General features: G+C 39.0%; 1 protein-coding gene across 1 annotated transcript in view; it reads left to right on the forward strand.

Moving 5' to 3' along the window:
• The first annotated feature begins 854 nt into the window (after positions 1–854).
• LOC143404470 (calreticulin-like) overlaps positions 855–16,109 on the forward strand; it is a 28,800-nt gene continuing 13,545 nt past the window's right edge. The window contains exons 1-4 of the mRNA XM_076862590.1: positions 855–965; positions 7,920–7,929; positions 10,523–10,624; positions 14,561–14,764. Of these exons, the coding sequence (XP_076718705.1) occupies positions 855–965; positions 7,920–7,929; positions 10,523–10,624; positions 14,561–14,764 (427 nt within the window). The remainder of the gene's footprint in view (positions 966–7,919; positions 7,930–10,522; positions 10,625–14,560; positions 14,765–16,109) is intronic.

The following is a 16,109-nucleotide window of genomic DNA, read 5'->3' on the forward strand; positions in this document are numbered from 1 at the left end:
TTGTTGTTGTTGTTGTTGAATGAATGGATTAATTAATAAATGAATGAATTTCCCTGGGAAGTGACTTTTCAGATATCAGAATGCTCTTATTAGCCAACACAAATCATTCTTGGTTCAGGGAACCCAGGAAACTAAACTCAATGAGATGGAACTTAATCTTATTGAATGCCTATTGTGTACCAGTAGTTTTTTTTTTATTTATACATTATTTTAATGAAGAAGGTGTGAGCGGTCCTTAGAATTCAACCTTCCATGTACAGATGGGGAAATTGAGCCCTGGAGAGGAAAAGTGTTTTTCCCAAGGCATAATAAATCGGCCACAGAAATGCTTGCTGAACCCAAGTCTCCTGCCTTCATATATAATTTGTTGGCCACTGAATCAAGTGCCATGTCTGATGTTCATCAGGTCATAATAGTAGTGGCTTCAGGGACAACAGGAGCTTTAGGAATCCCAGAACTTGCATAGGGACTGGCACATTAAAATATGCAAGAATGTTAGTAGATTGAATTGGAGAATCATCGAGTTGATGATACAAAAAGATATGAGTGGAAGACTAATGGTGACAGCAGTGACCATTGTCAAAACACAAAATCAGGCAGAAAGAAACTGGAATTCAAATGAGGAGCTGAATGATGCAGGAGTCACAAGGTGTGTGTTTGTGAATGTTAATTCTGTTAGCTCCCAGACTTGACCATGAAAACTTGGCTGAAGAGACATTCTGAGACAAAGGGCCTCTGTGCCCAGCTGGCACAGACACACTGAGGACAGCCCAGCAGGGCTGAGGAACACCCTGCTGTTCAGGCCTCCGACTGATAAGCAATTGAGACCATCTGTGATTCGGGGATACTTGGACATGCTGAGACTGGGGAAGAATTGCCCTGGAAAGATGCCCAAACCAAAGAGGCCCCATCCAGCTGGCCTTTCCAGGTCTCAAGTACAAACTGATGGCAAGGATCTCTCTGGAGCTCACAGGGATGAGAAGGCAAAATGAGGGCCTTGGAGCAGACAGATGAGCCTTCAAGTCCTGATTCTGCCATTTGCTAAGTGGGTGACCTTGGGTAATTTATTAACCTATCCGAGTGTCCGTGAAATGGAGGCGATTACCTTACCTCCTTTGAAAGGCACTGTGAGAACTGAATGAAATGAGATATGGAAACCATATTGCACAGTGCCTGGTACGTAGGAAGTGCCAGCTCCCTTCCCTTCTTCCTTCTCTCTGGTGTTCTGCTCATGTAGCTCACCTGGAATATGGCTCACTCTTCAATCACTGATCAAATATCATCTCAGCACAGGGTCTGGCTGCCCCTATCTAAAATGGCACATTATCACTCCTTATTTTTTTTAATTGTTTTATTTGTAAATGGACACAATACATTTATTTATTTATTTATTTGGGGGAGGTTATACCAGGGATCGAACTCAGAGGCACTAAACCACTGAGCCACATCCCCAGCCCTATTTTGTATTTTATTTATTTAGAGACTGGATCTCATTGAATTGCTTAGCACCTTGCTTTTGCTGAGGCTGGCTTTGAACTCACGATCCTCCTATCTCAGCCTCCCAAACGGCTGGGATTACAGGTGTGCACCATCACATTTAGTCTATTTATTTATTTTTATGTGGTGCTGAGGACTGAACCCAGTGCCTCACACATGCTAGACAAGTGCTGTACACTGAGCTACAAACAACCTCATCCCCCTTATCACTCTTGTTGTTACCTGATATTATATTACATATTTATATGCTATTTTGTTTAAAGTTTGTCAATTAATTAGAACAATAAACTCCAATTAGAATATAAATTCTATGAAGGAGGAACTTTATTCTGTTCCCTGTCTAGTGCTTAATAAGCCCTCAATAAACACTAATGAATAAATGGAAGGAGGAAAAGAGGAAATATTCAAAGGATGATTAGAGTTTTTCTCTCTTCTCCTTGTTTTATAATGTCATGGGAAAGGCAGAGTAGAGGATATTAGAATGGTATGAAGTGAGACTTTGGAATTGTAACTTCAGGTCTTTGGGTAAATTTGTCTTAAAATTTCATTAAGTGAGCTGGATGTAATGGAGTATGCTTGTAATCCCAGCAACTCTAGAGGCTGAGGCAGGATTGCAAGTTCAAGGCCAGTCTCAATAATTTAATGAGGTCCTAAGCAATTTAGCAAGACCCTGACTCAAAATAAAAAGGACTAGAGATATAGCTCAGTGGTAAAGTACCCATGGGTTCAATCTCCAGTGGAAAAAAAAATCATTAAATGAGAATGGGGATATCACTTAGTGGAGAGTATTTGCCTAACTTATGTGAGCCCCAGGTTTGATCCCAAGCAACATACACACATCATCATTATCATCAAGCAATACTCTTATGATTTGTCCTCTTACCTGAATAAATGTTATACTGTAATTAAAACACTTTTAAGGGCTGGGGATGTGGCTCAAGCGGTAGCGCGCTCGCCTGGTGTGCGTGCGGCCCGGGTTCGATCCTCAGCACCACATACAAACAAAGATGTTGTGTCCGCCGAGAACTAAAAAATAAATATTAAAAAAAAATTCTCTCTCTCTCCCCGACTCTCTCTTTAAAAAAAAAAATACTTTAAAAAAATTAATGACACCCAGAGCCCATTTTATGGTTTATAATGCCATTATCTAATAAAAGAAACTAGGCCTCCTTAAAGAAATGTCTGATTCTAGGACTGGGAAGGGAATATGCATGATGACCTCTGAGTATTTTATAGTTTCAGAAAGTAAGGAGGTGTTCAAAAAACAAAACCATAGGAGAATGTCAAAGGGACACAAGAATCAACTGGAAGAATTTGTAATGGCAGCAGAATTGTATGGTGGCATAATTCGGCCTGTAATGCCAGTTTCTGGGGAGGCTAAGGTTGGAGGATAGTAATTTCAAGTCCCACCTGGGCAATTCAGCAAGACACTGTCTCAAAATAAAATTTAAGAAAGAGGAGGGCTGGAGTTGTGGATCAGAGGTAGAGCGCTTGCCTAGCATGAGTGAGGCACTGGGTTTGATCCTCAGCACCACATAAAAATAAAATATTTAAAAAGAACTTTAAGAAAGAGGAAATGCTAGGGAATGATATTGGCCAAGTTAGAGTGTGTGCATGTATGAATATATAACAACAAATCCTACCACTATGTATTATTATAATGTACCAATACAAATATGGGAAAAAATTTAAAAATGAGAGTTGAGGATGAAGTTCATAGCACTACATCATACTATAATTCAATTCCCAGTTCTGAAAAAAAAAATTCCCAATAGCTAAAGACATTGAGCAACAAAATAATGTGGTATTGGGTTAGATTATAACTCTAAGTATAAAATAATATCCATTAGTTCATACTAATATAATGAAATGATAGAATAAATAAATAAATGAGGACAAAACACAATTTTTTAAAATTGTAGATGGACACAATACCTTTGTTTTATTTATTTATTTTTATGTGGTGCTGGAGATCGAACCCAGTGTCTCACATGTGCTAGACAAGTGTGTGAGCTCTACCATTGAGCTACAACCCCAGCCCAATACAAAATTTTTGTACAGATGTATTTCAAATAATTTATGTAGATAATCTTCCCTCAAGAAAGTGGACTACAATGGGTATGGTGGTGAACTCCTATAATCCCAGCGACTCAGGAGGCTGAGGCAGGAGTCTAGCAAGTTCAAAGCCAGCCTCTGCAACAGCGAGGCACTAAGCAACTCAGTGAGACCCTGTCTCTAAATAAAATACAAAATAGGGTTGGAGATATGGCTCATGGTCGAGTGCCCCTGAGTTCAATTCCTGGTACCAACAAAACAAAACAAAACAACAAAAAAGGACTAGAAATGTAGCTCACTGGTAGAACATCCCTGGGTTCAATATCCAGTACTGAAAAGAAAAAGAAAAAAGAAATATAAAATAAGAAAATTAGATGTCTCTCATTAGACTATAACCTCCTTGAGGGTTTGAGAGTTCAAAGAATTATGTCTTGTTCACATTAGTACCCTGGCATCTAGCACTCAGGCAGCACAGAAAAGGTGCTCTGCAAATATTTAAGTGAAAAACTAGTAATTTTTCCTTTTGCAAGCATATAGGCTCTTATTTAATGTCCACTTTCCTAGCAAACTTGGCTAAGATACAGTGGATCAGAAATGACAACCTCCAAGAGAAGTGGAAGTTCTACTAGAAGCTCTTGTTCAATGATAGCAAAATAATTATTTTTATTATCTTAACTAATTGGGTCCTCATGCCAATCCATTACTTGATAAACATTTGTTGAGCACTTACTATGTAAACAGGGTTCCTTTCTTTATTTTTATTTTTCTGTGGTACTGGATTGGAACCCAGGGACACTCTACCATTGAGCTACATCCTGGCCCATTTTTTTTTTTTTTTTCAAGACAAGGTCTCACTAAATTGCTGAGGCTCTCCTCAAACATGCAATCCTCTACTTCAGTCTCTCAGATTGCTGGGATTACAGGTGTGCACCCCAACACCCTGCCTGCCTGCCTGCCTGCCTGCCTTTCTTTCTTTTTGGTACCAGGGATTGAACTCAGGGGCATTCAACCACTGAGCCACATCCCCAGCCCTATTTTTTGTATTTTATTTAGAGAGAGGGTCTCACTGAGTTGTTTAGTGCCTTGCTGAGGCTGGCTTTGAACTTGTGATCCTTCTGTCTCAGTCTCCCTAGCCATTGGGATTACAGGCGTTGGGTACTGCACCTGGCCAGTGTTCCTTTCTTTAAAGAGTTTAAATATAATACTTTTTAAATAGATGAAGACACAGATGCAGAAAAGGAATTGCCCAAGTCATATACAACAGCTCAGTCAGTGGCTAGAGGCAAACACCTTAATCTCAGGGAGAAGTGAGTGTTCTAAGCAGAAAAGGGACAGTGGAGACTGAAAAACTTGAAAACCAGACCTACATCTCTGCTGTACATTATAGATTGAAAGACAGTTTGAGTCTTTAAAAAGTTTACATTTTTTATTAGAATTCTGTACACAAGAGACTAGTATCTTTTATCATGTTTTACTGAAAATGGTAGGTAAAATATTGGCACCTGAAGAGGTAAGGGTTAGATTGTCTAACAAATTCTCTTCAGTTGAATAAGATCTTACAATTTTGAATAAATACAGCAAATCTGTATTTTTATCTAATTATTGAAACTTCTTCTAAAGGATCTATTCTGGCTCAGGACTAGATGCTGGGGAAGACACAACTTTTATCTTCAAATCTAAAAATATTTATTTATCTTTACCTTTGATGTTATGAAACTTTGTATACATATATACACACATATGCAGATATAACACCACTGGTGTTGATTGAGCCCTTGCCTGCCTACAACTGGGCTGTGTGCTATTTCATTTAATTATCCCAGAAACTCTATGAGTTAGGTAACTTTTGTACAGATGAGGAATCTGAGTTACAAAAAAGTTAAAAATACTGCCGAAGCCAGATGTGTAAGCATATTTGTAATTCCAGCGATTTGGGAGGCTGGGGCAGGAGGATTACAAGTTCCAGGCCAGCCTCAGCAACTTAATGAGGCCCTAAGCAACTTAGTGAGAACTTGTCTCAAAATAAAAAAAATAAAAAGGACTGGAGATGTGGCTCAGTGGTTAAGTACCCCCAGGTTAAATACCTAATATCAATAAATAAATAAATAAATTAAATTAAATATTGCTAAAGCTGGTGGCAGAGCTGAGTCCCTAGTCAGTCTGTTGATTTGAGCTATATCACAAGCCAGATGATTGGGAGGTACAATTATAGGGGACTATGTTTAGAGAGGAACTATGTTTATATGGCCTCCTTGCTTCTCTCTACAGATTCGAGTATGATTATTTGAGTGTAATTATGTGCATTTATCAGCCAGATGTGCCAGCTCCCAAACACATTAGTTTTTGCTGGAGAGGTCTCTGTAGACCTATCGATATCTGACCAATTTAAAGGGAAGATTTATCAGGTTGGAAGAAATGGCAGCATTGGGAAGAAATGGCAGCATTCAACTTTAGTTAATCTACTGTTACCTCGGTCTCCAGAGCTCTCCTTGATATGGCTCTTTCTCTTCTCCTCTTCCCTAAAAAACTATACAGTTTTTATAGTTACCCTGAAACACAATGCTGCTTCAAGCCTCTGGGCTTTTGTACATGCAAGACATTCTCTTTGGAATACCCTCTCCTCGCCTTTCTGCCCTTTTAATTCTTTCTTCAACAAGCCTCCTCTGAAGTCCTCTCTGATGCCTGGGAGAAGTAGATGTTTTCCTGGATGTTACTACCCTCTGCTTCCTTAACCTACCCTAACCACACTATTGCTTCACTTGTCTACTTGTTTACTGTTTAAATTGTTTACTTGTATGTTTCTTCTACCAGATTCCCTGAACTCCCCAAGGCTCATAGGTCCCTGAAGGGGCCTTGTCAGATTTTCATGTCTGTGTACCTAATCCCTGGCACAAAGTGAATGACTAATATTCATTTGTTGAATGAAGGAACAAATGAGCCCAGAGCCAGAGTGCAGAAGTACTAGATTCTAGTCTCAGATTTGCAACTGGTAACTATGTGTCCATAAGCAAGTTACTTCCTTCTGTGGGCTTCTGTTTTCCTTTATATAATGTAAAGAAGTTAGATTAAATGACCACTGAGAGTCATTCTGGCTTGAGTCTTTCATGATGTTAAGACATTATAAAGTTAAAAAGGAAAATTATAAGGCAATAAAATGGAACTTTATTAATCATATGACTTTATTCTCCTAAAAAAAGAGAGGCTTCTTATTTTAGATACCCTAAATTGTGTCAGGTTTGAATTGCATCCGTACTCTTTAACCTGAAAAATAATTTGAGATGGGAAGTCTGGACTTCTGTTCTAATATCTTCTACCATAAAGTTCAAGGCCAAGATTGTACAATCGTCTCTACATACTGGTTAAATTCAATTAATATTTGTCGGATGGATGAATAAATGCATTATTCTATTTGCAAGGCTGAGAACCTTATGGTTTAGGCAAAAAGCATAATGACACATCCATTCAGGCATTCAACAATTTTTTTTAACAATTTACTGTGTGCTAGGTACTAGGACACAATGGGCAACAAAATCATTATGTAACTTACCAGTCCAGTAGGAAGATAGACTTTACTAAAATTATACACAAATTATATATCACAACTATAAAATGCCACAGTTGACTCTTACACAGGTTGCACACTCTTTAGGTTATAAAGGGCTTTTCACATGTTTGATCTTAGGGAAATATATAGAGTCTAGAGTCTAGACTATTTTAAGTAGTCTAGTCTAGCTAAAAGTACAGATTTTAGTGTTGCATAGACCTGGGTAAGCTGCTCACTTACTTACTAACTGGGCTCTTAGGCAAGATTCTAAACTTCAGTTTCATCATCTTTTAATGGGGGAAAAAAACAGGACATTCATCACAGGACTATTATGAGAACACAATGAGATAATGCATATAAAGCACTCAGCACAATGCCTACATATGGCTGCTAAATAGTATCTATTTTTTCTTTTGTTTTAAATAGTTCTCTTTAAAAATATTTTTAGTAGCTATTATAAATTATAACACTTTTTTTTTCCTGCATAGCACTTTTCCTTGTATCTCTTTCTTCTTTCAGAGGAAAGACAATTATACAAGCCAGACAGAACTGATTCTACCACTTATTAGGTCCACCACTAACAAGGTGCCAAATGGAACAAAGAGTACCTATCTCCTAGCATCGTCCAAGAATGTGAGTAAGGTGAAGTTTTCAGGGTGTCACATGAGGTCCTAACATATATCTTTGGCTTTAGCATCGATCTTTTGACTTTGGCATCAATATTTATCCTTCATTGGATCAACTATGGTCAGAGAAATAAGGTCTACTTCATACAAGCCACAGCAATTTTAGGCAGAAACTCGTGACACCACTCTCTTAGGAGGGAGAGAGAGGTGGGCACCAAGGCTATCAAATACTGAGACTTTGAGAGAGACAGAGAAAACAATGAAGTATTGGGGGAAGGAAAATTTTCTTTCTTCCCTTAGAGGCTTTGGTTTTGTGGTGCTAGGGATTGAACCAGGGTCTTGCTCATGCTAGATAAACTCTCTACCACTGAGCTATACCCCTAATCCCCTTTTAGGTTTTTTGGCTGTCCTTGCTGAGACTAAGAATTAAATTGATGTAAAACAGAATAACAGGAGAAAAGCATACAAATTTACTCAACTCATGTTTGTTTTGTACTGGGACTTGAAACCAGGGGCACTTCTTAGATGTTTAGGAGCTTTATTTTTTTATCCATTTTTATTTATATGTGGTGCTGAGAATCGAACCCAGTGCCTCACACATGCTAGACAAGTGCTCTACCACTGAACCACAACCCCCCGCTCCTCCCCAGCTCTTTTTATTTTTTATTTTGAGACAAGGTCTCACTAAATTGCTTAGGACCTTGCTAAGTTGCTGAGACTGGCCCTGAATTTGCAAGTTGCTGGTATTATACGTGTATTCCACCGTGCTGGGCACTTAATACATGTTTTATGTGGCATGGGATTGCTCATAAAGAAGTGAAAATGCAAAGGAGCAAAATTAATCTTTTTTTTTTTTAATCTTTTTTTCTTTAATTTATATTGTTGGTTGTAAAATTAATCTCTTAAACACTGAATTGGACAAGTAATAGGTTGTGAAATGTGATAAGGCAAAGGAGTTTGGTAGGGAAGTGAATCGGGTAGGGAAGTGACTAGGAAGATAAAGTTTGGTGTAATGAGGTTTGTTTGTCCAGATTTTCATGAGGTTCCATTTCTATCTTCATATATAGTGAATACACACACACACACACACACACACACACACACACACACATATATATTTTTTGGTACCAGGGATTTAACCCAGGGGCACTTAACCACTGAACCACATCCCCAGACCTTTCTTATATTTTAGTTAGAGAAGAGTCTCACTGAGTTGCTTAGGTGCTTGATAAATTGCTGAGGCTGGCTTTGAACTAGCAATACTTTTGCCTCAGCCTCCAGGGTGCTGGGATTACAGGCGTGCGCCACCATGCACAGCAAGACATTTTTCACATGAGAATTTTATTCCTGTGGTTTAAAAAAAAATATATATATATATATATATATATGTTGTAGTTGGACACAATACCTTTAATTAATTAATTAATTAATTTTTTTGTGGTGTTGAGGATCGAATCCAATGCTTCACATGCGCTAGGTGAACTCTACTGCTGAGCCACAACCCCAGCCCTTATTCCTATTTTTAAGGAAAAGAGTGAAGGTCAGAGTGATCTTCTTGCACCTGCTGTTTTTAAATGTCTTTAATTCAACCCATTCAATATGCTAGAGCAGCATATTTTAGGGTGGAATATTCTTAACTCCTTCAAAAGCAAGCCCAAGGCCCTTGGGTTTCATGAAAGGAAGTAGTTGAGTCATCAGGCTTGAGTAACAGTAGCTGACAGAGCAGCTCACAGTGGCCTTAATGGGTGTATGTTGGTTCAGGATTTTCATGGGTAGAGCTAAGGCTGAGATATTGGGAGTGGAATTTGAGAAATATCCATTCAGCTGCAGGGAGGAGATGAAATAAGGCTACCTCCAAGGCCTTTTCTATCTCAAGTTGCCAAATTGCCCTGTGACTCTGGGACCATGGTGGGCCCAGGAAGTGGGAGTCAGCAACTCTGAAGCATAAAATCACAAAGGCAATGAATGTTTGGATGGAGTGCCAGGTCCCAAGAAGAATGCCTCTTTGTCTGCATGCCATCTGTGCCAAAACAAAACATATTTATCAGCATCTCCTTGAAACCATAAGGGAGAGTCTAAAAAGTTTAAGCAACAAAAGAGGGTAAATGGAAATTGATTGTTCATTATCATCATTACTAATTCAAGAAGTATAAAATGTTACTGCTAATCTCTTTACTTGGTAAGCTAATTTTATTATTTTGCTTTGCTAAACGTAAGTACGTATGACTTAGCCTCCTAAGCACGTTTTTTTCTATCTACTTTTATGAGAACAAATATTTCATGCCCTTCAACCATATTTCCATGGTGGTCTTTAGAATTTAACTGTCATAAAAGATGATAGAGTAAGGCATTATATATAAATTACTCACATACTTGGTATTTAAGCCACTTCATGTGGTAATGCCTGAAGAGTAAGATCTTAGGCATTGTATAGTGAGGGGATTTCAGGAATATTGGAGTCATCCTCTGTTATACTCTTACCCTTTCCATAAGACTTGATCAGCATTGGCTGCATTTTATTTTCTAACAAAAAACAATTTTTTTCATTTTTTTTTTTTTTTTTTGTAGTACTGGGGATTGAACCTATGGATTCCCACACACTAGACAAGAATTGATCTAATCTCCAACCATTTTAATGCTACTTTGAGTCAGGGTTTTATTACATTTCCCAGGCTCCTCTCAAATTTGTGATACTCTTGCCTCAGCCTCCCAAGTAGCTGGGGTTACAAATGTGTACTACCACACCCAGTCACAAATAAGTTTAATATGTTGCTTTTTTTTTTTCTCCTTTACTCCACAGATGAATGGAAAAAACGATGGGTAGAATCTAAACATCGGCCGGATTATGGTAAATTTCAGCTTACGGCAGGAAAATTTTATGGAGACCAAGAAAAAGATAAAGGTAAATACTGGAATTCAGGAATGCACCAATTGAATGAGAAAATTCTGACTTTTATGCAATTGTTTTTATTTCTGACTATCAATTCATTTCTCTTACTTAAAAAATTAGAAGATGGAGACCAGGCAGGGTGGTACATACCTAATCCCAGTGACTCTGGAGGCTGAGGCCATAGGATCACAAATTCGAGGCCAGCTTTAGCAACATAATAAAAAATAAAAAGGACTGGGAATGTAGCTCAGTGGTAGAATACCCTTGGGTTCAATTCCCATGACTAAAAGGAAAAAAAAATTAGTAAATGGAAAAGGATTAACTTTCCACTAAAATAATAATATCCATTCATTGAATAATAGGCATTTAAAACTAGGTCCTTACACATATTATTCCCATTAATCCTTCTAACAACTTTATGAGGTGGTCACTATTATTTTCCCAGTTTTGCAAATGAGTCTAGGAGAGGTTGGGTTATGAGCTCAAATCCATATAACCAGCTGCCAACGGGTAGGACTGAGATCTGATTGTGGGTCTGGCTTCAGAAACTGTTCATTACTCGGACTATGCTGCTTTCCCACCCCACCTAGGATTTTTCAAGTAGCACTCTGCACTTGAAGCAGAAGAAAGTTCTGCATAATATCCAAATGTTTCTCTTCCCTAGAGAAGTTTAGTATTGTAGATAGTGGAGCAGAACAGACCTAGGGCTAACTCCTATCACCTACTAGCTATACAATTAGAACAAGTCTTTTTACTTCTCTGAGCCTTGATTTTAGGAGACAGTATCATCACCTGCCATGTTCATTAGACAGAGCCATTTTAAGGACAAATAGTATTGTGAAGAAAGAGTGAGCTCTGAGGACTAGAGCTGTCAGCATGGGTTTTGGGTCTCAGAAAGCTTTTGTCTATAAATAGAATTCATTGATCATTCTCTGCAGTGATTTCCCGTCTTCTCCTTCCTGGCTACTGTTATGCATCTCATTTTCATGTTTACTGAAGGAGAGCATTATAAACTGGTTTGAGCATTTTAAATCTTATTTAAATCCACTCTGGAGAATTGCTTCTAGAGAATTAGAGACTGAGTGACCCATGGGACAGACACCTGTGCCATGGTGACCCCAGTAGGGTAGTCTGCATAGCCACCCATCTCTTATCATTTCACTCTCAGTTGTCATCCTTCACATCTCATCCCACTCAAGCTCTTCAGATTCCTTTTGGTTGTCTGGAAGGTCCCCGGGGTATGAAAAAGGCTTGGTGAAGGGGAACTGAATCAGGCAGAGTTTGGCAGAACAGAGCCTCAAAACTTGCTCTTCTGGGCTGGGAATGTGGCTCACGCGGTAGCGCGCTCGCCTAGCATGCGTGTGGCCCGGGTTCGATCCTCAGCACCACATACAAACAAAGATGTTGTGTCCGCCGAAAAACTAAAAAATAAATAAAAATTCTCTCTCTCTCTTTAAACAAAAAAACACAAAAAACAAACAAAACAAAAAAAAAACTTGCTTTTCTGATCCTGTGCCACTCCTTCCTCCAAGGAAGTCTTTCCTGGCTTCTCTAACTGCTCCCCTCCCTGAGATCTTTGAAGAAAGATCTCTTTTAAATTCTCTTTAGCTGGGCAGGGTGGCACATGCCTGTAACTCCAGCAGCTCAGGAGGCCAAGGCAGGAGGATCACAAGTTCAAAGCCAGCCTCAGCTAAAGTGAGGCACTAAGCAACTCAGTGAGACCCTGTCTCTAAATAAAAATACAAAATAGGGCTGGGGATGTGGTTCAGTGGTCAAGTGCCCCTTAGTTCAACCCCCAGTACAAAAAAAAAAATCTCTTTAAAATGAGAACAGGCCACACATAATGGCATATATTTGTAATCCCAGTAACTGGGGAGACTGAGGCAGGAGGATCACAAGTTCGAGGCCAGCTGGGGCAACTGAGTGAGACCCTGTCTCTAAAAAACAAAAGGCCTGGGGTGTAGTTAAATGGTAGAGCACTCCTGGGTTCAATCTCTAGTACTGCAAAATAGTAGTAGTAGTAGTCATCATAGAATAAAAATGTGCACAGTTCTTAATATGATGTCAGACAAGGAAGTACTTATCAAAGAGCCTGGTGTGCAATAAATGCTTGAGGGAACTTACCTGAATCAGAACCTATCATCCTTCTAATAATTCAATACACATTTATTGAGCATTTCCTCTATTCCAGGCCCTGTCCTAGATGCTGGGAATATAAAGATGGCCCTGTTCTTCAGGAGCTTAAAAATTACTCAAAGGGACAGAAATAAACCTAAATTCACCAGAGAGTGACTCAGGGAAGTAGAGAGAACTGTGAGCTCATGAAGTAAAGACCCTGAGCGAGCATGAATCGTGATAGCCCCTTACATTGGATGTTGATAGCTTTAAAAAAAAATAGAAATATTGGATTTATTAACTTGGAAATTTGAAAAAGGTGGGGAGTATTTTATGTTAAAATATAATGGGAATTTCAATTAGAGATAAAGAAGTTAAAAGTACATGGAAAGCTAAGAGATAAATTAATACTGAACAAGACTGCAGAGTCTAACATACAGGAATGATTTTGTCTCCAAAAGCACGCTGCATGAACCAATTCTTTATAAGACTTATGGGATTTGTGTTGACAGTTTATAAGTACTTCTCGCATCTCTTGCTCACTTGACCTTCACCAGGAACTCTGTGAGACAGAAATAATTATCCACATTTTGTTAATGAGGAAATGAGACTCAGAGAGTTAAAGAGGCAGAGCCATCACCAGTCAGCTGGGCAGCAGCGTAGCATAATAAAGACTACTGGCCTGGGAGCCGGGAGATTTGGCTTGTCTGTCATTTGTGACTGTGTGACTTGAATAAGTAACCTTTCTTCGCTGGAGCATGTTTTCCTCATCAGTAAAGTAATGTGGTTAGACTAGAAAGACTCTAAGATCCCTGACCACCGTGATATTTGCTGAAGAGGGAGGAGGTAAAAGACTTGAAGTGGAGGCTGGGGGTTCTGGAATTAGAAGGATTGGTTGGGTGATCCTGGACAAGTGAAATGGCCTCATCAATTTTATGACAATGTGGCGACATTAGTAGAGCCCAACTAATGAGGTTTTTATGAGGATTAAGTGCAATAACACACATGAATGAACATATTGTCTGGTAAAGATTAAGTGTTCAGGGGCTGGGGTTGTGGCTCAGCGGTAGAGCACTCACCTAGCTCGCGCAAGGCACTGGGTTCCATCCTCAGCACCACATAACAATAAATAAAATAGAGATATTGTGTCCAACTACAACTAAAAAAGTATTTTAAAAAAATTAAGTGTTCAGTCAACAATACAACGATGATCATTTGATCTAAGAGTTGATGCAGGGTCTCTCTCTTTAAACATTTTTTTAGTTGTAGATGGACACAATATCTTTGTTTATTTGTTTTTATCTGGTGCTGAGGCTGGAATCTAATACCCTACATGTGTAAGGCAGGCACTCTACCACTAGGCCACAGCCCCTGCCCCTGCAGGGCCTCTTTTAACCTCAGCCCTTGTGCATGGCAGAGCCTCATTTTGGCCTGGGTGGGGCAGGGAAAGGAGGTGTCTCAAAAAAAAAAAAAAAAAAAAAAAGGGCCTTGTTTTGTAAAGCTACAGAGCAGTGTTTAAATATCTCTTGAAAAGCAGAGGTAGCTTGGATAGAAGGAAAGAAAGCATTTGTCAAATGTGGCTAAAACTTCCAGCTTGATTCTTTATCAGGCATGTGGTCCAATGCAGGTCTTTTGACTTCCCCAGAACTCACCCTCCAGACTATACCCATTTTGCAGGATTGTTCTAAGGCTTGAATGAGATTACAAGTGTAAAACTTTCAGCACAGCTACTGTGTGTGAGAAAATACCAGAGATTGGTTAGATCAAGTGATGAGTCTCTCTGGTTGCTTTTTGGTCATTTAATCCTAAAGTCTCTATGCTCTCTGTTTTTAGGTCTCCAGACCAGTGAAGATGCCAAGTTTTATGCCCTTTCAACAAGGTTTAAACCGTTCAGCAATGAGAATGAGACCTTGGTGGTTCAGTTTTCAGTAAAACATGAGCAAGGCATTGATTGCGGTGGTGGGTATGTGAAACTATTTCCTGCCACCCTGAACCAAGAGGATATGCATTCAGAATCTGAGTATTACATCATGTTTGGTAAGCTCTCTGAAAGCAGTTGCTGTCAGTCCTACAAGGTACTAAGTGAAATAAGAACTACTGTGGTTATTGAAAAGATTTACGTTGACCTGGAACAAAAATTTGTAATGTGATAGCTTCACGCCACCTGTGCAGTAGGACTCTTCAACAGGACACGAAAAAAGCAACTCTAAACCTAAATGTTAATAAAAATAGACCAAAGAGGTGGGGAGGTGCCTGGTATTGCAAATTTATAGCACAGGGGAAAGAGAAGGGAACTGGAACTGTATCTTAGTGGTTGAGGTGCTTGCCCAGCATGTTCAATGTCCTGGATTTGATTTCCAATACTCCTGGGTTGGGGGTGAGGATAGAAGTGTCATAAACAATATAGACAGTCTCAAAAGCTATTACTACAATGAGACACTGTGCTCTGCATCCTTCCCTTTTCCTACTTAGTTTTTTTGTCATTTGATCTCTTATTCAGAGCTCATTCTGTGATCTTATAGCACCTCATTAATATCTTTTAAAAAATATGTCCTTCATTCTTATAGCATCACTGGTTGTCAAAATTATGTGTCTTTGCTCATTTTTCTTTCTTCAGAATTTACCCTTCTCACAAGAAATGTATGTGTACACAGTGGTAGTAGTAGGGAAATTGGAAATAATAAAAATGTGATTTTTTTCCCTTTTATGTGTACGTTATTTATCTGATCCTCAAACAACCCTACAAGATTGGGTTTTCTTTCAGGCAAGAAATTTGCCCAAAGTGAGTAAGTGGGAAACCAGAACTTGAACCCAGTCCATTTGCCTCTAAAGCCTGTGTTTTTTCTACTTCATCCATCCACCTTCAGGCAATTGAATAATTTTTTAACCGATGGAATAAACTCTCAGATATACACCTGTAATCCCAGCTTCTCTGGAGGATGAGGCTGGAGAACAGCTAGTTCAAGGCCAGCCTCAGCAATTTAGTGAGGCCTTAAGCAATTTAGTGAGACTCTGTCTTAAATCAAACATAGAAAAGGGTTGGGGATGTAGCTTAGTGATAAAGTGCCCCTGAGTTCAATCTCCCATAAGGGATTTTCAGGGAGGAAGAATGAAGGACATACTTTTTAAAAGATATTAATGAGGTGCTATAAGATCACAGAATGAGATCCTGGAATGATTCAATTCAACTGGAGGCTTTTGGAGGAGATGTTAATTGTTCTTTGAAGATTGAATTAGATTTTAATAAGGAGGGAAGGAAGTAGAGGGTATGTAATGAGGGCAGAGGAAGCATGTGTGCAAAAGTTGAGTCATAAAATTCAGATGGAAGTAGAGAAATGGTGAGAACATCAATGTAGCTAGAGCACATTGTAGGGGTGTTAGT

This window comes from Callospermophilus lateralis, chromosome 7 (assembly GCF_048772815.1).
Source record: "Callospermophilus lateralis isolate mCalLat2 chromosome 7, mCalLat2.hap1, whole genome shotgun sequence".
NCBI classification, from domain to species: domain Eukaryota; kingdom Metazoa; phylum Chordata; class Mammalia; order Rodentia; family Sciuridae; genus Callospermophilus; species Callospermophilus lateralis.